Here is a 22,697-nt window from a genome sequence, read left to right on the forward strand (position 1 = left end):
GTGATGCTGGCGTACAGTAAGGATGGAGACTTGCTGCAACAGAGGCGCGGAAAGCGTGGCCTGCGAGGGAGGGCCTCTTGGAGACGGCCGCAGTTGTGATTATTAGTGAGTCACAGAACCTTACAAACCTCCAAACCTGAGATTCTATTTAGCTTATGTATGTAGTAAAAAACAAACAAGCAAGCAATGGATATGAATTTTATAGTATGTGAATCAGACCCTAGTAAAGGTCTTAACGTAAAAAGAAAAAAAAAAGAACTGAAAATATATTCAGTACTAAGTCACTAAAAGTAAAGTCCCCTATATAATACACAGCTTTGAAATATGAACAACAGGCTGCATTAGCCAAAATTTAGATTATTAATGTTAGTCTTCTAACCTTTTTAGAGCAAAGAAGACTTTATGAACATCTGCATTGAACCTGACACTGTCAGCAAAGGAGACTTCATAACTACGGGGTGAGTGGACTGGGGTTTGTAGGAAATGAGCTTAAGTAGTTTGTGTTCTTGGATTTTACCATTCAGAGTGCCCCTGAAGTCTAAGACAGAGACCCAGTGAAGGACTTGTCTCATTTGGGAATTGTAGCTTTCTTTTTTTCATTTGCGTTGACATGTATGCATGCACCTCTCCTACTTTGGCCTTCCCTGCTCATTTTGGGAAGATCAGAGTATGGGAGCAGTCTTTGCTTTGCAACTGAAATGAGAGAATTCAGTGTAGCATGGTATAGTGTCCAGAATTTTGGCTTCAGGGTCAAAATTGCTAGAGACAAATCTCGATTCTGCCACTTCTGGCCTCATGACTTGGACAAATCATATAAGTTCTCTGAATTCTTTTCCCGGTGTATAGAATGGAATATCTCTAACTATCTCAGGATGGTTTTTGAGTCTCAAATGAGAGAACGTGTGGGAAAGTCTTTTTCATTGTGAAGCACTTTACAGTATCAGTTACTGTTCATGTCAGTCCACCTTGTCCTATTCCCAGGGCATTAATGGAAAACTTGAAAAGGTATTGAGTACTTTGGACATTTTCCAGGCTTTTTTCCCCTTTCCACTACAAAATAGCCTTCCAAGTCCTGCCTGATTTGTTAAGCCCTACCTCTGCCAGAGTTTTACTGGTTAAGAATGCTCTAAACCCTCCATCAGTCTTCATAGCATCTGAGGAGCCAGCGTGTTGCCATGCCAACTGGGAATCTGCTCAGCTCCGTTTCTGTGCTTTGTCTCACAGCTCCCTCTCGTGCCCATTTAAGGATCAGACATTTCTGCTGCAGCGGCTGGGTCTCCATGGCTACTTCATTATCTGCACCAGCACCCAAAGCAGAATGTCTTTCATTAGTTTGTGGTGTTCTCGCCTTTGGTACAAATTCTTCAGATGCTGAATAGCTGGTTCTGCAGCCTTTGATTTACTTGCTGTATCTGCAGTAAAAAGAAGAGGGAAAAAGCCTTTCCCTTCTCCTAGAGGGTCCAGAAGCCACACACAGTCTTAATTGAGAGTCTGGCCAGTGGGGCCACTATATTTGAATCTGTTTCATAAAACTGACATCCAAAAATAGAAAGAAAAACCAGCTATATTGCTTAAGTTAAATGAAGTCATTATGTTCCATGTTATTGCTATCATCTTCATCAGCAGCAATAAGGGCTTCCTTTTGGTCTCTATAGGAAGTGAAATCAAGTGATGTCTGTTTCCTCTGGGTATCAGAATATTGTGAAGTTGCTTTAGAAAACTCTGATGAAGTTGCATATACTAAAGAATTACTGTTGTCAATTAATGATTTACTTGGATTAGCTTTTATTCTTTTTCTCCTTTATATGACTAGCCGTAAAGGGTATACATACATACTTGAGATGGATTGTGTGTGGATACACAGTCTATAGTTTTACTCAAGCCATTTAGTCAAGGTAAAGATGTAGTATGCCAAGACAGGAATAGAGAGACTCATCAGAGAACTTCTAAGACTGGTTGTTCATATCTATAAAGGAAATATCTACTTTAAATTGGAGTGAAAATATTTTCTTCTTCAAGTAATATACTTACAAGTAGTACCAAATAACAGAAGTTTAGTGCTTTTCCTAAAAAATTTAATTTTAATCTAATTTTTAAATTTGGGATTTTTAGTAGCCCAAGAATTAGGTACATGTGGAACTATTTAAAAATAAAGAACAAGTCAGAGAAAGTCACCCAGTCATAACTCATGCACAGTCTCTACAGCAAGTAAACGTCAGTCTAGAATATATCCCAGCGCTAAGCAAGAGTCATTGTGGGAAAGCTACTCACACAACCCCACGGTTCAACAGATCGTGAGTCTACCTATTTAATCTCATCAAAAGACGGAAAGAGTTTGCTATGTTCTTGCAATGTGATGCATTTGCCAGCACTGGTTTCTAAGCTTGCTTTTTCCTGTACCGACAGAAGTAAGAAGGTGAGGGACCCCACGCTGTATGCCGAGGGCACCGAGTGTCTCCAGGCCAGCCAGTGCACTCTGCTGCTTCCCGAGGTGAGCAGGGGGTTCGCTGTCCCCAGCTTCTGCTTCTGTCTTGATCTGTCCTCCTTTCTGCTTTTTTCCTCCTTCCTCTCTATTAACAGACCCTCATTTAGGCGCCTAGGCTGTGCCAAGCATTTGCCAGGCCCTGGGTTATATGAGGGAGACCTGAAGAGATGTGGAATCCCCTCTGAGTCCGGGATTTAGAGTTGGACCCTGAAGACTTCCAAGGTTCTTAAGTCAAGCTTCTGTAAAGTGATCTTTAGGTCTCCTGATCTTTTATTTTTCCGGATGTAAATTATGCAAAGGGTTACTCTAAGATAACACACAGAGAATTCTCTAGTTGGCAAATGTTAATAGTGGATTCCTCCATCACATTTTTTATAAAGGATGTGGGAGCAGTTCTCAAGATGGCACTAAATTTTTCTGTATTGTGAAGTGCCAAGCTTAGTAGAATAACCTATATAAGTGGAAAAGAAGAAATGTAATCTAAATTGTGTGGTTATTCTATTAGTAATACCTCAGGAAAAAGAGTTACTACAGATCACCTCTGAGGACTTGTGGCCATTATACTTCTGTTTCCGAAAAGGACTGTAGGTAGAACAGAAGGTATGCCCACAGTGGGTGGCACCCTACTTTCAACATAGCACATGTTGAATTAAATGCATGAGTTATGGGAGGGTTTCATAGAATCTATAATGATGTTGATGCACCTTAGGTATAAAACTAAGTCAGTCCTAAGGAAGAACCATAAAAATAATCAAGCGGACATGATGGCTCTCCTAAGAGAATTAGCTTTCTTGCTTTTCATTTGAGAAGGACTAGGGCTAAGAAGGACATATAACATATTATAGTCATGCGCCACATAACCAGTTCAGTCAACACTGAACCGCATATACGATGGTGGTCCCATAAGATTAGTACCATATAGCCTAGGTGTGTAGTAGGCTACACCCTCTAGGTTTGTATAAGTACACTCTATAACGTTTGCATAATGACACAATCACCTGACACATTTCTCAGAACACGTCTCCCTCACCACATCATTAAATAAGGCATGACTGTATATGTTTGTGAATTCCTTTTTTTTTTCGTCTTTTTGAGGAAGATTAGCCCTGAGCTAACATCTGCTGCCAATCCTCCTGTTTTTGCTAAGGAAGACTGGCCCTGGCTAATATCCATGCCTATCTTCCTCTATTTTGTATGTGGGTTGCTGCCATAGCATGGCTGATGAGTAGTGTAGGTCTGCGCCCGGGATCTGAACCCGCAAATCAGGGCTGCTGAGGTGGAGTGTGGCAAACTTAACCACCAGGCCACAGGGCCAGCCCTGGGACCCCTGTCTTTTAATAAATATTTGAAAACTTTAACCTTGTTTCTTAAATCTCAAACTCTGGGAGGTGATAGAGACCAAAAAAAACCCCTTTTTGATGGATTGGGATATTTCCAGACCCAGCAAAGGCACTGAAATATATTTTTTAAAAGAACGTCAGGATAAATCCTCAGAGAGGAGGGTGTTTTCCATAATGACCTGCTCTGGTGCCATAGTGATGACAGAATTCCGGCTGATTCAGGCGTGAGCTGTTCCGAATATTTTCCTCTCCACAGGGAACGGCGGGCTCTTTTAGCATCGACAGTGAGGAGTATGAAGCGATGCCTGTGGAGGTGAAACTGCTCCCCAGGAAACTACAGTTCTTCTGTGATCCGAGGAGGAGGGACCAGATGCTGCGGAGCACGGCTCAGTGACAGACGAAGGAGACGGGCGCTCTGGGACTGCACTTAGGCCACCAGTGGGACCAAACGGGAACAAAGCCTCTCCTGTCCCCACAGTGCTGTCAGAGGACCCCGAGGGCACTTTTATGGCAAGTACCCCCTGCCCTTCTCTAGCAGTGCTTCCGAAGTGTACTCTGTGCGACCCGCTTTGCAGTTGGCTTTCCGTTAGCGCATGCTTTTACTTTGGTGTGACCGTTGATGCCTCATACTGATTTTCCTCAGGCTAGTTCCAGTAGATTCTCACACTCAGTGGATAGAGAAGGGCTAGACCTTGTCTCCCCAAGGGTGAGCAGAGTGGAGAACAGGCTCCTAGGCTGTCGTGCCCTCCGTTCCTGTCCTGCTCTTTGGCCGTCCCAGGACTTCAGGGAAGCTCCTGCCTTCCCCGCCACCTTGTCCTGCTTCTAGGCTTCTCCATGGGTGCTGCTGCTTTGTGAGCTGATTCTTATTTAGCTCATTTCAGGTCTATCCTCAATCCACAAACATGTGAGGTGTTTCCCTCTTCAGCTATGGCTGAAATCCTGTAAAATACTAGTTTTTATTTGACTTTTTTAAAGTAGTGCTTCTTAAATGTTGGTTTGCATGAGAACCACCGGGGGTGCATGTTGAACGCTGACTTACTTGGAACCCAAACAATCCAGGGATGAAGGCCAGGAATCTGCATTTTTGAAAAAGCAGCCACTCTCCCCAGGGAGGTCCCTCAACCCTACCTGCTACCTGGACAAACAGTGTGAGCAGTGGTCCACGCACTGTTCTGCTCGTGTCTTCCCTAAAAGCATTTTGAAAAATCATGTATCCCCTCACCCTTTTAAGTTGACATCTAACATTTTTCCTGGGAAGTTAAAGAGTTGCCAAAGTATGTACTTTCTGGTGTCATGTAACTATTGATATTTTAAAATAAAACTGTTACATCACTCTTTTAAACATTTTCAGTGTAATTTAAATACATAGCAATTTGACACTCATTATTTACAAAAATAAGTGAATAAGTTCTCTCGTAGTTGGAAATTTTAAATTGACTTTCTCTTTTATATGTATTTCCATACCACTTTCAGCAAATAATATCATAATGTAATCTATGCTTGAAATATTTTTATCTTCTTGCCAACAAAAAATATAAATGAAAATAATTTTTTTAGTTAAGTATTAATTCAGTACAGAGTAAATGTTATAATTATTGAAATACAATTGATTAAAGCAATATTAATATAAAATTTTTGGTAATTAAAAATTAACATTTTATTAGAATGCTTTCTTCCTAGTTAGTTCATTTATCTAATTATTTGCAGCTGAGATGGGACTCAACATCAATTGTATTCTTCATTTCATTCTTTATAGATAAAGCACATAAATAAGTAGATGAGCCAGAGACAACTCTGTTAAACCAATGTCATGCAGTCCTTTGAATTCCCTCAGAGTTACATGTTAAAAATCAGTATCTATCAAATTAACAGCCTGATTATATCTTCCTTTAGTTTGTTGAAAGCAGAGAACTAGAAACTAAGGATTTGTTAGCCAGGCATTATAGTCATTTAATTTTAATAGGACCATCGCCATTTTCTCTTGTTTGGTGCCCAGAGGTTTTTATAGCCCAGAGGGCAGTGCCCCTAAGTAAGCCGGCTGAGACCTCTGCCTTTCTGTAGCGAGGAAGGGGATGGGCGCAGGGAGGAGCAGGGAAGGAGAACTAGCAGGCCCTAGCTCCAGGCTCAGCCCCAGGCAGGTCTGTTTTAGGACAGTAGGCACACCTGTGGCCATGCATCCCCCGAAGGGTAAAGACCAGCGCTTTAAAGGATTATAAAGCAGCTACAAAGAGCCCATGAGTGGAGAGCCCAAAAAGTAAGGCTGACCTACTGAGCTCTGTATTCTTCAGAGTGGTGTTAAGAGCTGTGCTCTGCCAAAAAAAAAAGTACCAGGTGAGTCCAAACACGCAGTGTAAGGATCACTCCACACTGCCCCTGAGGGGAGAGGGGCTTCTGTGGCGTAAGAAAATCAAGTTTCTCCATGAGCCGAGAGGATGCAGCGTGTCTCGGTTCCATAACAGAGTGTAAAGGACCAGCACAGAATCCGGCTTCTTCCTCGAGAGGCTGCCAGCATGTGTGTATGTTTGTTTATTTCATGATTCTAATCCTCCTGTCAAGATGACAGAACATATGCTGGGGAAGGATGTTTAACCCAGATTAATATTTATTCATTTTTAAATATAAATGTGCCTGGTTCAAGTTTTTTCTTGATTCAGACTATTTCCTGTGAGAATGTGGTTTCCTTATTGTCTATTGCCTTGTTCTTTCCATTGTCCTTCCATACAATGTTCACATACAGGACACTTGATGCGGCCATGACAGTGTGATCCTTGTCCATCAAACCCAGAATGCTGAGGCATCCAAGGAGAACCTGAGCCCCCTGCCTCCCATTTAGTACAAACCTTCTGTCAGACTAATTTCACTCGAAAGCTAAGATGATTTCTATTAAAAATACAGCAGATGAGGCGAGCCCCATGGCATAGTGGTTAAGTTTGGCACGCTCTGCTTCAGCAGCCCAGGTTCAGTTCCCAGGCATGGACATACACCACTCGGTGGTGGCCATTCTGTGGTGGCGGCCCACATACAAATTAGAGGAGGACTGGCACAGATGTTAGCTCAGGGCCAATCTTCCTCAGCTAAAAAATTTTAAAAAAAAGGTAGACGTTTTCTATTAAGTAGTTTAATATAAAGCCCTTTGCTTAACCCCATAGCAGTTTGCACACATAGTTATTTATAATTACTCTGTGCCCTGCTTTACACAAGCAGCTGACTTATTCTGTTCTCACAATCACCCTAGGAAGTAGGTATTATTATATGGTCATGTAGCTTGGGAAGTAGCAAGCTAGCTTTGAACACAGATCCAACAATATTTATTAGGAATTTTACTCTATACTGCATTAAAATAACTCCCCAAAAGGTTAAAAGTGAAATAAAACTTTAGTGGGTATGTTTGCCTAGTCCTAGCTTTTCTGGATGGCAGCTTATTCCCAACTTTGGTTTCCATTAACCTGGAGAACGTTTATCCCAGACCACAGCCTCTAGGAGAGTAGGCACCAGCTCTCCGGTTTCCACCATCACCACTGTGAGTGAGGTTGGCATTCAGCCCCCGGGTTCTGCTCACGCACTGGGCCAGCATCCCTTCCTACAAACCACGTTTCTTGGACTAGTAAAGGACTGCAGCACACATGTTCACGTTAAAATGTGAATTTTAATTGTAAAAATTGTTTTCTGTAAATATAGTTATATCAACCTCTCTGCACACAACTTGGTTCAGATATATACAGATATGATATACACAGATGTTATTTGTACCACAGAACAAAATCAATTCAAGAAACATTTACTCTTAGCTTCAGGATTAACCCCAGCTTTCTTTAGGCCTTTAAAATGATCACCACTGAAAAGAGAGAGAGAACCACATACGTGTATGTGTAGCATTCAGGGTAAAATTTATCAGCTATCTTACTAATCTCATACTAGGCAGTAAAGACGTGAAACAAAAATAGACTCAGTGTCTCTTATTGCTATAGCTCCTATGCTGGGTGTTAATCAAATGGGAGTTTGACATAGAAGGCGACGGGCAGACTATGCTGATCTGAACTTGGAAAGAATAGGAAAACCGTTTTTCCAAGGCTACAACTATTTCTTTTTCAAAAAATTTTATTTCCTAAACCTATGAAAAATTTAGCCAACAGGCGTGGTGTAAATAAGGAGGTTAATTTTGTTTTCCTCTACTCTACACCCCTAACGTGTCCCACCTGGTCTGTTCAAAAGCCCAGAACCTCCACCTGCAGCACTTTTGGTCTTCGTGGGCACACTGGACTGAAACTCTTTTCCTGATGCCAGCTTCAAAATTTTTTATACTTTTATCTTTGTTTACTTTGGCCAAAGGAAGTTTTCACTCTAATGTCAAATATATTAGCAATCAGCTAACTCAGTGACCTCGGTGTGGATTTCTCATTTTGTGGCTCATCCCTGGCTATTTTCTAAGCCCCCAGCCCACCCCCGCCCTCCTCAGCCAGCAGAGAAAATGTATCATTACTCTAAAGACGCATTTTGCCCCCAGCAAAGAATTCACACTTACCCTTCTCCTCTAGTAATTAAATAAATTTTCTGAGTTTAGACCCTATTACCTCTAAAAGCCCTGCTATACTGAGCTTCTAGAATAAACTCTAAAAAGATGAAAGCAGGGCTTTAGTTCTCCATCATTTTTCTATATAGCACTAGAAAATTCTTATTTCCTTTCTAAATGTGCAGTTTCATCCAACTGCCCCTGTATTCCAGCTCCAAAAATGAGTTAAAGTGCTAGTTATAAAACAGCCTCCCACTCCACCAGTTAAAAGGCCTCATAATCAGCATTCTCACATTTACCCCCTTTGTCCAAGAGTTTTATTTAAAGTTGGTGACTGTCTATTGTCCTCCCTCGGACCGTCAAACTTTATCTCCTAACATCGCTGCTAGGATTTCACAGCACAGTCTCCTTATTCACTCTCCAAAGCATTTAAATAATAAAACTTTCATGGGGTCTCAGTTGCTTCCAAATTCCAAAACTGCCCATTTCTTCTAGGATTATAGTTTTTAAATCTCCTTTTCAACATCTGCATACTCAATTCAACACACAGTAATATCGATATAAAAATAAACTTCCATTTCTTATAAGAAAAACATTAACTTATTTCACAGTTAGCCTTTTCCCACAATACTCAGCGCTCCAATAGCTCCTGGAAACAGAGGTATATTAGTAACAAAAATGGAATATTAAAAATCCATGACTTGGGAGTAACAGGAGGCCTCCACTCCTTCTCTTCCCCCACCTGAATGAGAACAGAGTTTTCCTGAAATGAGTAGGGCCAGCCAGGACTGGGCCTGCCAAGGTCGGCCACTGGTGTGCAGGGTCCTCACCGCAGGGCACAGGGCAGAACTGAGAAGGGCAGGGGGAAGGTGTGAGGGCGGACTGTTCATGATGCCGAGCTCACTAGCCAGGAACCTAACAGGGAGATAAGGCCCATGTATGACATCTTGGTCCCCATATTAACTTTTTTGCCCGTTTAGAACTGTCGTCACAAAGTTCCCTGTCACGCTGAACTTTGTCTTATCATTTTATTCAGCACCACCCTCCCCTACCCGTTTCCCTGTGCAAGTGTGATCCGCACTGGGGCTGGAGAAAGCATCTCAATCCATTCCGTGGACTACGCAGTTTCATTAAAAAAAAACAAAAACGGTTGCTGTACTATCATTAAAAGGTTAATTCATGATTGCCCTTTACATAAGGGCCTCAGTTTAAAGGTGAATAATCTCATCTTTTTATGGTGTTTGAAGGGCTTTCAGTGTATCAAGACAAATACCAAGTTCATCCTCAGAGCCACCAGAATGAAAAACAGTGATTCAGCTAGGATTTAATTTATCTTTACCTTTATCTTCCAGCTAACATATCATAGGTAGTTACACTGATAAATGAGTCTTCACACGTGGTATTTAGAATTATCCGCACTCTGTGCTACACTTATATTTCCCACCTTGATTTTCACATGGAACAAAACAAGGTAAGTTACAGATGCAAATTCCTATGCTGAATTATTTCTATCAATATATCAATGAGTTCAGCTTCCCCTCCCCAGCCAAATGGAAGAAGAGATGTCACAACGGATGATGGAGAGGGAGGCAAATGCCTTCTAATTAACTGCAGTGATTGACTGAGGACTGTCCAGGGACCCAGGTGGACACTTACATTGGATGGGTCTACACCAGGCCCGAGAAGGCCTTCAGGCTTGACTGAAGCCAAAGCTAATTCTTAACAAATTATTTGGCCCATACTTTTTGGTCTGGTAGGAAATAAGCCCTACCTATCTGACTCCTTCTGAAGAAAGTGTCCTAAGCCAGAGCACAACTGCACATTGTCCCCAAGGCTGAATATTACCATCTGCCAAGCCTGCAAAATTGAAAGAAGTCCACTTTAACAGGCCATTGTCATATATTACTGAACATCAACAAAGCCCAAGCCTAGACTCCAGGACCCACAAGGAATCTTGCCATCTGGAAGTTCTCCTGATTCAAGGATGACAGGGCAGCCTCAAGGATCCCAGGAACCACTGATCAGCACATGGCTCACAGCATGGCACTAGATCAGGTGAAAGTGCCCCAGAAGGACCAAGCCAGCTGAGGCAGGAGGGGATGAGGTCCCACGAGAGAGGAGCAGAAGGCCACCTCAGTCAAGGTTTCCAACCCTGCTCTGAAAGGTCAGTGCTAATAATGTCACTGGTAACGCAGAGCTTACCGACCTAGAAGACAGGGAATAGGGACATTCACCAATGTCTTCCAAACAAAAGCAGATGGTTTCTCAGAAAACATTTCAGCACGGACAGAAAAGCAGGTCCTTGTGGCTTCTAGCTTCAGCTGTCACTGTGCAGGGATTCCTGCCTGCTACTTCACAAACAAATTCCCCTTTCAGAGAAGTGACAGCAAACGACACTGGCCGTGCTGCTCACTTGAGATATTGAGGAGAAGGTCGGGGGCAGGAGCAGAGTCGGATACAAAGCAGATCTTCGAAAGGTGACCTTGGAAGCAAGAGGCTCCATATCACAATCCAAGCAAGAAATACTTGAGGGACGATAAACAGCAACAAAGGTAACGACAGAGCCAGCGAGCATGCTGTTAGGCCAAGCCGAGGCGGCGCTGCACGAGAGTGCTGGTCCCACGAGGAAGCTGGCAATGTAGGGAAGGACTGAGTCCTTGGGTTCCCTCTTAAAAGGAATACAGGGAGGCGGGAGAAGTTCTGCTTTGGGGTCAGCTGAGCCCAGGCTCCAGATGACCTAGGACATGGCACTGCCTCACAGGTACATTCCCTTCTGGGGTACCCACACCCCAGCCCTCTGCAGTGTGTCAGGGAACGCACCAAGACGCCAGACAGCTGCCTACAACAGGATGGAGTAAAAAACCCAGGACCCCTGAGCCACCATTCAAAGGGAAACACAGGAACCTCATTTTCACCCCACTACCTTTACATCAGCACTTCTGAGCTAGCAGTTAGACCACAGAACAGAAGCGGTCGCATGCAGAAAGACTGTGACACAAAAGTGCATAAAAAGAGCATTCTTCCAACAAATTCCCCAGTTCCACAGAAAGAGGGTCTGCCTGTGTCCTCCAAGAGAATCTGACCCTCCCTTCACCCCTTCCCCTGCCTCTGACCGCCTAACCCCCAACTTAGAAAACCTTGAACCTACGGGCACTAAAAGTACCCTTACTTGACCCAAGTTAGAAAGGCCACTCCTTCTCCAGGAGCAAGAGACGGTTACTCTTCAAGAAAAATGGTGGGGAAGCGTCAGCTTCAAAACAGATTTTTTTCTTTTGTAAACATATATATTATTGAAATGATGGCTAAACCCACACTGCAGAGGAGAAAAATGTATTAGTTGTATGGTTTACATTTTAATGCCCAAACTTACTTATGTATTTACATAAAAGACGCTGCCTTGATTAATCAGTCTGTTCACATTTCTAGACATGAATTTCTTTAGTCCTGAATTCCCTATCAAGGAGCTACAGTGAAAATATTTTTGAATAAAGGAATAAGCTCTAAAAACCTAGTCTTAAGACATGTGACCCATCCATTTGAAAGTTCTTTCTCCCTTCTGTGTACGTTAGCCTGGCTGGAACCCGGTCAAAGACCTGGATACATTGATGGCTATTCCGATAACAGAGCTGGGCAGGCAGAGTGAAGGGGAACAAATTATTTGTCACCAATAACCCAGTATCCCAAGTTGAAATCCTAAATTATGGCCCAAAAGAGCTTAACTCTACTCACAGGAGTTGGCTTCCTATGGTTAACAAATAATTGCTGTCTCACTGAACTGGCATCCACCCAAAACCCAGCCAAAGAGAAGAGACAGGGAGAGACAGGAGCTGTCCCAGACCAGAACATTCCAGAGGGAAGCAGACAAACTCATCACTGACACCCAGGGCTTCCTGACTACTTTCCTGAGTGAAGGCACTATCAAATTTGCTCTCCAACAAATCTGTTATGTGTCTGGCTCCAATTACTGAGCTCAAGGAATGTCATCTTTGCTAAGGAAAAGTCTGTGAGGGCTCAAAACTGGCATAGTCTTGTTAACATGCTCCAACCCCCGGGTGAACCAGCTCAGATCCTTGCTAGGTCACGGCATGCACAAATCTTTGTTTTGATCCAGAGGCTCTGCTAGCAACGCCTCCAGAGAACTCTGCTGGATAAAGAAACATCTTCGTCTCTATCCTGCTAGAACCTCAACCACTCTGCCTTTTGTGGCAACAGATGGCTCTCTTTAAAAATACCCAGAGGATGGTTAGCCCTTAAAGGAGACTAAGTTGTAAAGGAATTTGCTTGCAAGCTCCAGGGCCACCACTGGCCGTTAGGAATTCTCCAACCTATCCCAAGAGGCGGAGATTCAGAGAAAGAGGAATACTAAGTCGACTGGCCACCATTAACTTACTTTGAGGAAAGCTTCAAGGCTTCATTCTAGAATTCTAGTTTTCAGCTGACTGATAAGCAACTTTTCCGTCATCCTGTCCTTAGAGAAGCTCCTACTTGGTGTCAGAAACATCCTTTTTCCCTCTGAGGTCTCTACTCGTGAACAGAGAAGACATAGATTTGCCCGAATAAACAGGAAAAGGGATTTGATCCCAAGACTGGACTCCCAGAACTGATAAAAACCTTGAAAGTCATCTGGTTTAGCTTCCGCCTTCAGGCGGATGAGCATCCAAGGCCACACCAGACAGACAGACTTCTCATTCTTGAGTACAGCAAGGGACACAGACCATACAGACCTTCTGAACAGTTCACCCCAGGGTCTCCAGAGCTCGTCCCACTCCTAGTGATATATGGTCGTTGCCACATCCCCTCAAGTCAGTCAGCAAGATGAGAGAATCTACTTTGAAAACTCCTAAGACCAAACCAGGAAGCAGCTCTTGGAGAAAGTGGTGGCTTCCAACATCCTAGCAAAGCAGGACACAGAACCAAGGTGACCTCATCTTACCTCCAGGGAGGAAGGGAAAAGAGGAGATTGCAAAAATTACAGTTGTCGGAAAGTATAAACAATATTCCTGTGTGTCAACTTAATAAAAAAGGAGGCCGTCTGGGGCCTGGGGTGAACTCCCCACGTGAGGCGGCTCACCAGTCCTTGCTCACTCTTCCTATGGGCAACAGGGGTTGTCAATGACCAACATGACATCGATGCCATAGGCCTCCAGCAGGTCCATGAGAAAGCTCCGGTCTCCTTGGGGGTCTAGACCCATGCCCCGGGCGTGCTCGGCGGTCAGAGTTTTGTCTTGACTGGCAGACACCTCCAGCAAAGTCTGAAATATCCGGTTGTTTTGTTCTAGGAAAAACCTGCATTCACAAGACGCAGGAAACGGAGGGGAGAAAAGACAAAAAAGCTCACCAAATAATCCACACACGAGGAACCAAAGCTACACTGTTTCAATAGACTTTCAAATGCTTTCAAAAACACCTTTTCAAAGAAGAAAACAGGATCAAACAAAGAATTATTCCAGTGCTACTAAGGTTGGCAAAGAAACCACTGGTATTTAATCACAGTATGATTAGCAAAATCCCCAAGCAAGTGATGGCCTGACTGCCAAAAATCTATTTCTATTTCCCTGTCGAGAGGTTCCTAGGGGTTTAAGCACAGCCTCAGGGAGAGGCTCCCATCGTAGTGGGTTCCTCCCTTTCTGCTTAGTCATAGGGGAAGTTAGAAAAAAAAAAAAGCTGACAATGCAGTTCTAAGGTTCAAGTGAGAAAGTGAAATTCATCTTTAAAATCCCAGAGAGATCACTAGGGCCGGCAGCAGGAGGCGAGCCTTTGAGAGACAGGAGGGCTCTGAATGGGCACTGCGGCCCCTGAGCCAGCGCACAGGCGGACCATGACCGTCCACACTGAAAAGGCGGAGCTCAGAGCGGGCAGGCACCGGATGTTCTGAGGCCAGCAGAGGGGGACGTCAAGGGTGACGAGACATGGGGCCCAGCTGGAGGCCCTGATACTGCCACAGCTCACCATCGTCCTTGAGTGTTTGCCTTTGATTACTTTATGGAAAATTACGCACAGAGCACGATTTAACTGTCACTGATTTATGTTACTATATGAATATACAAACCATATTCAGAAAAGGCATTCACTGTCTAGACTTTTCCGCTGTGTTCCACAGACCTCTCAAAGGCGGATTCAGCAGAGGCGCCCAGGGCCCAAAGCTCTGGATGCTCAGCAGTTTCAGGACAATGGAGTGTGTCAAACCTTGGTGAGACTGCTGGCTCTCTGCCCAGTGCCCAAATGCTTTACATCTAAACAGCATGTATGCATCAGAAAGTACACTTTCTCACAACCAAAGTACTGCACTTTGTTGAAATGTCAACATTACATTTTCAAGATCAAAGTCAGAAACGGTTCTAATGGCAAGTGCTACTCCCCACCCCCAGCCCAGCACAGGAGGCGGGGAGACAAACAGGAAGCTGGGAGGATTGTTTCCGTTCAAATTACAATTCTGTTCTTATCACTGAGCACTGTTCACACAGCTGCTTACTGAATGAATTCAATGCTGTGAGGTACAAAGGCCATGACTCCCACCCTGACCACCAAGAGATCTGGGGAAAGAGATTTCATTAGGTTCGAGACTTAAATTTTCAGATCATCCCATACTACTCAGTGCAAGGAACTGCTCTATTCAAAGGAAGCAATGGATGAGAAGCCCTTGAATCCAGACAGACAGAGCTTCTGTGCCGTGGACATCTGGATGGACATGCCCAACAGGAACACCAACATGAGGACTCCTATTTTCTCTTAATAACCTTTGCTGCTTCTGTCCTTAACTCCCTGGGTCCCCTGTCAGCATTTCTGGGCTTGCGGCTGGCCCTGTATGGAGCCCAGCTCTAAGTGCCCTTGGCAGCAATAAAGGACATGCCTGGACTGCAGCGGGTGACACGGGAGGATCCAGGCTACAGCAGCTGGGCCAAGAGATCCTCAGGGAGGCCCCACACCCACTGCCCCGGGCTGACTTACAGCACAAAGAGGTCCTCTTCACAAGGGTTGTAGTCTTCTTCCACTTCCTGGGAATACAGCAGCATCTGCCTGTGGAGGGGATCGCCATCAGACCCTGGCACAGCTACAGGGCCCCACTCATAGGCCAGGGCCTCGGTCAGGCATCTGCAACAGGCCCCCCATCTCCCAGGAAGGAGGGCGGCCCAGAGCAGGACCCCCATCCAAAAGCAGGGCGAGAAGGGACAGGAAGGAACAGAGCTTGGAGTCAAACCCGTGGAGTCCAGGGCCAGTTCTGCCCCTCTGTACAGTAATCCCAGGAGAGACAATCCTTCCTATTTGCCCAAAAAATAAGGATGATGATGATACCATTTATTTCACCGTTAAAACCAAACGATACCATTTATCTCACAGGATAACCAAATTACGGAGAATTACAAGAGACAACGCATAACTAAGTTCTCAATAAGGGATCCAAACAATGTAGGTGCTCAGTAAATGCTTGTTCTCCTTGGGCTGCATCAGAAAGAGGTTGCCCCATGCACGTTTGCTACCCTCCTATCAGGACAATACGCCGGAAGGCCGGCTTGTTCAGCGCAGGGCTTCCCTTCATTTCCCATCTCCCGGGCAGCAGGCCAACTGGCAGCAACGTGCCGTGAGGGAAGAGGGGACAGACAGCTTTACAGAGACCCCCGGCCGTGCTGAGAATGGCAGCACCCTGGGGACAGCTCTCTCCCAGCGTGGGTGGGCCTCGCCGCACCCAGCCCCGCACTGGCACACACGTGGGCTCCCCACCTCTGCTCGTTGAGCCGCCGGTACTTCTCCCGGTCAGCACTGTTGATCTTCAGCAGGGGCTGCAGGTGGTCGTGGTGCGTCTTCACATTCTGGTTATCCACGTACACGTCGTACAGTTCCCGCTTCTCCTCGAAAATCTTCTCTGTGGTGCCTGTGAGACCCAAGGCTCAGAAGGCAGGAACCCAGAGGCTGTCACTGAAGGGCACCATCCTGACCCCACCGGGGAACCAGGGGGTCCGGGGAGCCCCGCATCTGAGAGGAGGAGGAGACGGGCCCTTGGGGAGCTGGGCGGCCAGAGCACGGCTCCCAGCAGTCGTCAAATGTACTCGGGGTAGGGACGTGTGGGCAGGCTGCGGGGAGGGCCCCATACTCACAGGCCACATAGGACACCTCTACCTCCAGGCTCTCGATGTCAGCCACGTTCACATAGAAGAAAGGCTTGGACTCAGGAATGGTGCCCCCGATGCCAGGCAGGGAGACGTTGGCCAGGCAGCAGCAGCAGTACACTGTGGGGGACATAGGAGGTGAGAGAAGTGTCTGCCCCTCCCAGTCCCCCTCCCATGAAGCCTGCGGGCCAGCCCCCCTGAGTCCTCTCCAAGGACATTGTTGAGGGCTTTGCTTTGTGCTGTCCGGGTACTTGGGTCACCAAGTGGTCCTGGCATTCTGAGGAGATGGGGTGGGGGGACCAGCCTTTCAGCTCCCACAGCAGAACCTGACCTCCTCAAGGTCAGACTAACAACGTCTCACCAAATCTAACGGACATGTCTGCCTTCATCTCACCCGGTCTTGCTTAGGGTTGGCACTGTTGTTCCTCCTCCTTGCAACCCTTGCCAGCTGTAACCCTTGCATCTTTCAGTTCCCTCCCTTCTTCTGACTGTTCCACCTCAGTCTCCCCTGTCTTCCACCTTTATTGCTCGCCTCCTGCGCCTGCATCTTAAACACCGGCACACCTCTCCTCACTCACTCTCTCCCACGGTTGTGGGCACCGTTTGTATGCCACTCTCAAATCTCTATCTCCAGCTCAACTTTCCCCCCAAGGTCCTGACCCAACACAGCGGTGGCTGGTGTACATCTTGCGAAGGCCTCACAGGCAACACTCGCCCCCTGTGTCCAAAGTTAACTCTATCACACCCCCACCTACTCCTCCTCGGTCCACTGTCTGGTGGCCCCACCATCCCTGTCACCCTAGACACTTTCTCCATCACTTCACACACCAGAACCTTACAACCCAAACAGACACCAAATATTGTGAAGTTTCTCTCTTAAATATATCTAGACTCCATCTTCTCTGCTGTCATCCAGTCCGTGATCTCTGAGCCGACTACTGATTTGTCCCCTAATCCATCTTCTATATTGCCACCAGAGTCTACACACTAAAACACAAATCCGACCATGTCACTCACAGGCTTAGAGCCCACGATCCCCTTGATAATAGCCCAGACTCTTCTGAACTTGGTTGACAACGGAAGGACTCAAGCAGTTTCTGTTCCAGGGAACTTAGGAAGAACCCCCGACTCTGGCTTCTAGTTACCTCGATAGCATACAACGCCCACAGGAGGCGGAGAAAATATCAAAATGCGCTTTCGAAGTAAGGCAAATTTCCAAAGGATGAGGATCTGTTCTCCAAAGAACTTAATAAACTGAGACATGCAGCCAGCCGGGTGCGTGATCTGAAAAAATAAAACGGGAGTAGAGGCAGAGGGAAGGAGGACTAGCTTGTTAGAAACATCACTGCAAAAAATATTCAATACAGGTGTGTGCTGACCAGTGCTCCCCCCAAAATCCAAAGTCCAACCAAACAGCTCCATTAAGGGATGGTTACTTCCACACAAAATGATATTTTTCACTTTAAAAGTCTTACCTTTCAACTAGATTTCTGTAATTCAGCAGCTCCCCTGATACACTGGAGTTTGAGTTTAGGGACCATTACCTACTTCACTTGGGAGAGAGGTGCAGAGGAAAGAAACTCAACCTGTTTTTGTGTGTGAGGAAGATTGGCCCTGAGCTATCATCTGTGCCAACCTTCCTCTCTTTTATGTGGGATGCTGCCACAGCATGGCTTGATGAGCAGTGCACAGGTCTGCACCTGGGATCTGAACCTACAAACCTTGGGCCACCAAAGTGGAGTATGTGAACTTAGCCACTACACTGCCAGGCCAGCCCTGAACACAACTTCTTAAAAGTCAGAAGCAAAAGCATCTCTGAAGTGACAGTACATCTCAGTGAGAAAATGCAACTCGAAACATTACTGAGCACTGGAAGGAATAAAATGAGGAGCAAACAGCCCCAGGTTAGATCCCAAATGTACAGGCACCCAGTTACTGTGCGAGGCGTCTGCACAGGTTACAGCAGAAGCCCCCATGGGGCCTACAGGCACAATAACCCACACACTTCAACTCTAACTACCCTTCCTTCCACGCTGAATGCAGGAGCCTGCAACCCTGAGGCTGCCTCCTAGGAGCCCTGAGCCAAGGGATGTCCTAGGGGTTAAAGGCATGACCTCTGACCCAGGAAAAGCTGAATTCCAATCCTGGCTCTGCCATTTACCAACAGGGCAGCCTCAGGAAAGTTGGCCAATGTTTCCAGTTCACTCTCTTCAACTGTAAAAAGGAGAGAGCATCACATCCCTCATAAAGCTAGAAGGACCACCTGAGGATAAACATGAAATACTTAGCTCGTAGGAAGAGCCCACATGCAGCAGCCACTACTGTCACTAATGAAACAAAGGCTTCAAGCCAGGTGCCCTGTGAGTGCTCTGGAAGGTCACTTCCATGCTAAAGTGTCAGAACAGTGCTCACCACCCATTAGGGACACAGGCGAGAGCACTTCTAAAGAGTGATGCCAACACCAAGGCCACCTGCTGAGTTTAACACCTGAGAGTCCTCAGAGGTACCCACACCTGAGCCTTGAGGCAGCCCTGGGCCTCAGCGCTCTGCCAGGCGCAGCGTCCTGAACTACCAGGGAGAGGACTTCCCTTTCCCTGCATCACCCCTGCACCGGGGCCTTTCACTTGCCTCATGCCACCAGCAAGGCTGCCCTCCCCTGAGGGTTCCTGCCTGTGCCCTTCTGCCACCACATCCCAAATCTCCAGGAGAGGCACCAAGCGACTACATCCGGTCAGATCCCTCCAGTCACGATCTTTCATGAAAGTCAAACAGCAGCAAGGTAGGAGAGGGAGCCACTGCCCATCCAGGCTCTTCCCGGCCTCCCCTCTGTAGTCTTCGAGCCCTGCACATGTGCTCCTACTGCACGAAGCCCTTGTCCAAATGTGTCCTGGGCCCTGGAATCCTAAACGAATGATCAATCCTTAATTCTGATCTTATTTATTCATCACTGACGGACACATGGATGCATTCACGCAAGAAATATCTCTCATGTGCTTACTTTGTGCCAAGCACCGTGCTAGGTTAGTAGTCTAGTTCCAACAACGAACAGAGAGACCCAGGCCCTGCCCTCGTGTAGTTTACAGGCTAGTGGGAGAAACAGGTGCACCAGCAATTAAGCCTCAGACCGAGAGCCATGATGGGAGAGGGGCAGCGGCTGCAGGAGTGTGCCTGACCCAATTCTGGGAGAGATGAAGACTTCCTGGAGGCAGTGATGTCAGCTTCGACAAAAAGGATGACCTGGAGGGATGCTGTTCTTGGCTGAGGGACCAGCATGTGCAAAGGCCTGGAGATAAGAGACGACATGCCACTTCCTGGGAACCACAAGTGATTGCAGTGCTGGGCCTGTGCCAAGAAAGCAGCCCCAGTGAGGGAAACCTACTGTCTTCTGAAAGAGGCAGCCACAGCGACTGCCTGACCTGTCCAACTGCACAATGCAACAGACACTTCCTTGGCTTTCATTGTAATCGATTTCCCTTTCACAGCCTTGTTCGACTGTAGCTTTCACAGAAAACTCTTTTCCTGATGTGTACAGTCCGGAGCTTGGTCTTCCCTCCCACCTTTTATGTCAGGTCCTCTGTGCTCTTCTTATGCCCCAACCACTGCTGGCACAGCCCTCGGGTTCACTCTTCGTCCCTTGCCTTCCACCTGCCCCCTGCTTCCTGGGGGGAATCCATCCGCTCCTGGGGCTCCACCTCCAACGCTGACTTTCCCCCACTTTCCCATTTCTCTGGGAGAGCATTTACCAGCCATTGTTGGGCCTCCCAGAGAGGGTTCCATTCTTCCTTCCTCCCCCTCCCCAGGTTTTTCCCTCTGGAATAGTCTTAGATCTGACCTCTACTTCAAAAACTTACTCCTTTTAAAATTTTCTTTATACTTGTGTTCACTTTGTGAAAACTCACTGAACTATACACTTGAGGTTTTTCAACTTGTTGCTACAAATATTATATTTCAATAGAAAGCTTACATAGAAATTTCTTTATATGTACATATATGTGATATTCCATAAATGACCAATGGAATCATATCATGTATACCATAGTTTTACTGCTGTCATTTTTTTTCCTGGCCCTTCCTTTCTTCACACATGTAAAGCCTTGCCCCTCCAAACCTTACCTCGCCCCCAGGTAACAGATGTATTAACAACCTAGCATACACCCATCCAGATTTCCCCATGTTCTTGTACGCATGTACGTGTATCTATCTCTCTCTGTCGATACCTGAGGCTGTGATTACTTTACGAAAGTGTGATCATATCATATACAGTTTTCTGCACTTTGCTATTCTCACATAGAACACTTCCTGGTAGTTTCCATGTCAACTACTTATGTTCTAGTTCATATTCATAATGGCCGTATAATATACGGGGCATTCTAATTGTTTAACACTCTGAACAATGCTGACTTAAATATTCTTATACAGATATCAGGAAACTCTGGTGGTTTGCAGATAAAGGATGGATCCTAATGAGTGGGACTGCTGGATCAAAGGGTACATGTTATTTTTAATTTTGATATGTGCTAAAAAATTGTGTTTTAAAAAGAAGATCGTTCATATTTCTATCTATAGCCCATTAAAGATCCTTTTCCTTGCCTCTCCCAGGGTTTAACATGTATGCTAATGAGCTGCCCTCAAGAAGGCAAAAGCAGACGGTGATTTTACTGTTTTGCCCTCTGTCTCTCCTTCTTGGTCTTTTGGGGAGAGGAATCCAGGGACACCCAGGTCAGAGGCTGGTCAGCTCCCTGTGGGTTTGAATTAGCTCAGCAGCAACTTGAGTCAGAGGGAAAAAATGGGTCTGAGTTAGGAGGGGAGAGACAGAGCAGGGTTTGGTCAACACAAGCCCAGAGTCGCCCTAATGACCCTCTGACCGTTCCTTAATTATTGCCTCTCAGCGCATGCCACGGGGCTGGGAAATCTTCCAGCTACATTTCCTGGGCTCACATGCCAGCTGGCTTCTGGTGAGGTTCTCCCTGTGGGAGGCAATGACGGGAGACTGGAAGGCAGGAAGAAGGAAGGAGAAATTCTCTTCAGTTTCTAGCCTCCAGCTTTTCCTAGGAGCCCCAGCACCAGCTGAGCCCCACTCCTTCAGAGGGTCTAGCATCACCAGGTACAAGTGCCTCCCTAAGCAGGCTGAGACACCGCTGTGCAGGGCCCCTCTTCCAAGCCCGTGTTGTTTTGCTAATGTCACCTCTCCCTCCTTGTTACTCGAGCCCTGGAGTGTGTGGCAGGCAGCCTCTAATCCCCACTGCTCCTCACCTCTTGGTATTTACAGACTTATGTAATCCCCTCTTCCCCTTGAGTAACTTGCTTCTAACCAACAGAATACGACAACATAGCAGCACTGTCACTTCCACGGTTAGGTTACAAAGGATTTTGACTTCCATCTTGCCAACAAACTTTATGACTTGCTGGCTTTGATGAAGCAAAAGCCACCATGCCTGGATTCCTGACTCACAGAAACTGTGAGATAATAAATATACACTGTTTGAAACCATTAATTGGGAGTACTTTGTAATGCAGCAATAGATAACTAATAATAGGCTGGTAGCCACTGTCTATATTTACTAACATATATATTTTACCTTGCTCCTTTTTTGCTCCTTCAGTCTTCCAATTTCCGTATTACTGATTCCCAGTATTGAATTAGTCTGAAATGTCTAACACAGTATGAGTTTTCCTGACAAGAACCTAACTGATACTCATTAGGTTTCAAATTCCATGGTCCAGTATTTAAGGTTCTCCACAATCTGATTACAATCTATTTTTCCAATCTTTTCTCTCCTGGTCAGGTGACATAAAAAGTCAATCCCAACCTAGTCTGCTTATGTCCCGTGAACCAGCCTTGTGCTTTCTCACGTCTACCTCTCCACAAAGGCAGTGGAGTGGGGCAAGGAGTGCGCACTGGCCTTGGCACCAGTCCTGTGTTTAAATCCTGGCTCTACCTCCTACTGGCTATAAGGCCTTAAGCAATTAACTGAACCTTTATAAACCTCAGCTGGTTTTTCTGCAACACAGAGATTTAAAAAACCTTACTTTTAAGAGTGCTGCAATAGGTACAAATAGCTAGCAGGATGCCTAACTCACAGAAGGTGCTGAGAAAGTGACAGACCACGGCTCCCGCTATTGCTCACGCCTTCCCTCCATCTGGAATTAGCATCCCTCACTTTCCGCCTAGCCAAATCCTTCAGGAAGCAACTTCTCTTCCAAGATGGCTTTCCAGAGTTCTCCCTTAAACTCATGGCATAGTTTCTCTACCAGGG

At 45.9% G+C, this 22,697-nt stretch overlaps 2 protein-coding genes across 6 annotated transcripts in view; one reads left to right on the forward strand and one right to left on the reverse strand.

Annotated features, from left to right (window-relative positions):
* Window positions 1-5,167, forward strand: part of AGK (acylglycerol kinase) — an 87,088-nt gene extending 81,921 nt beyond the window's left edge. For all 4 annotated transcript variants that reach the window (XM_008526725.2, XM_070617992.1, XM_070617991.1 and 1 more), the window contains 3 exons: window positions 388-458; window positions 2,407-2,491; window positions 4,082-5,167. In XM_008526725.2, the coding sequence (XP_008524947.1) occupies window positions 388-458; window positions 2,407-2,491; window positions 4,082-4,219 (294 nt within the window). In that variant the 3' untranslated portion in view covers window positions 4,220-5,167. The remainder of the gene's footprint in view (window positions 1-387; window positions 459-2,406; window positions 2,492-4,081) is intronic.
* Window positions 5,168-7,451: 2,284 nt separating this feature from the next.
* Window positions 7,452-22,697, reverse strand: part of DENND11 (DENN domain containing 11) — a 79,519-nt gene continuing 64,273 nt past the window's right edge. For both annotated transcript variants that reach the window (XM_070617989.1, XM_070617988.1), the window contains 5 exons: window positions 17,586-17,724; window positions 16,429-16,560; window positions 16,055-16,205; window positions 15,284-15,352; window positions 7,452-13,621 (listed from right to left, as the gene is read on the reverse strand). In XM_070617989.1, the coding sequence (XP_070474090.1) occupies window positions 13,426-13,621; window positions 15,284-15,352; window positions 16,055-16,205; window positions 16,429-16,560; window positions 17,586-17,724 (687 nt within the window). In that variant the 3' untranslated portion in view covers window positions 7,452-13,425. The remainder of the gene's footprint in view (window positions 13,622-15,283; window positions 15,353-16,054; window positions 16,206-16,428; window positions 16,561-17,585; window positions 17,725-22,697) is intronic.

Source organism: Equus przewalskii, chromosome 4, assembly GCF_037783145.1.
Source record: "Equus przewalskii isolate Varuska chromosome 4, EquPr2, whole genome shotgun sequence".
NCBI classification, from domain to species: domain Eukaryota; kingdom Metazoa; phylum Chordata; class Mammalia; order Perissodactyla; family Equidae; genus Equus; species Equus przewalskii.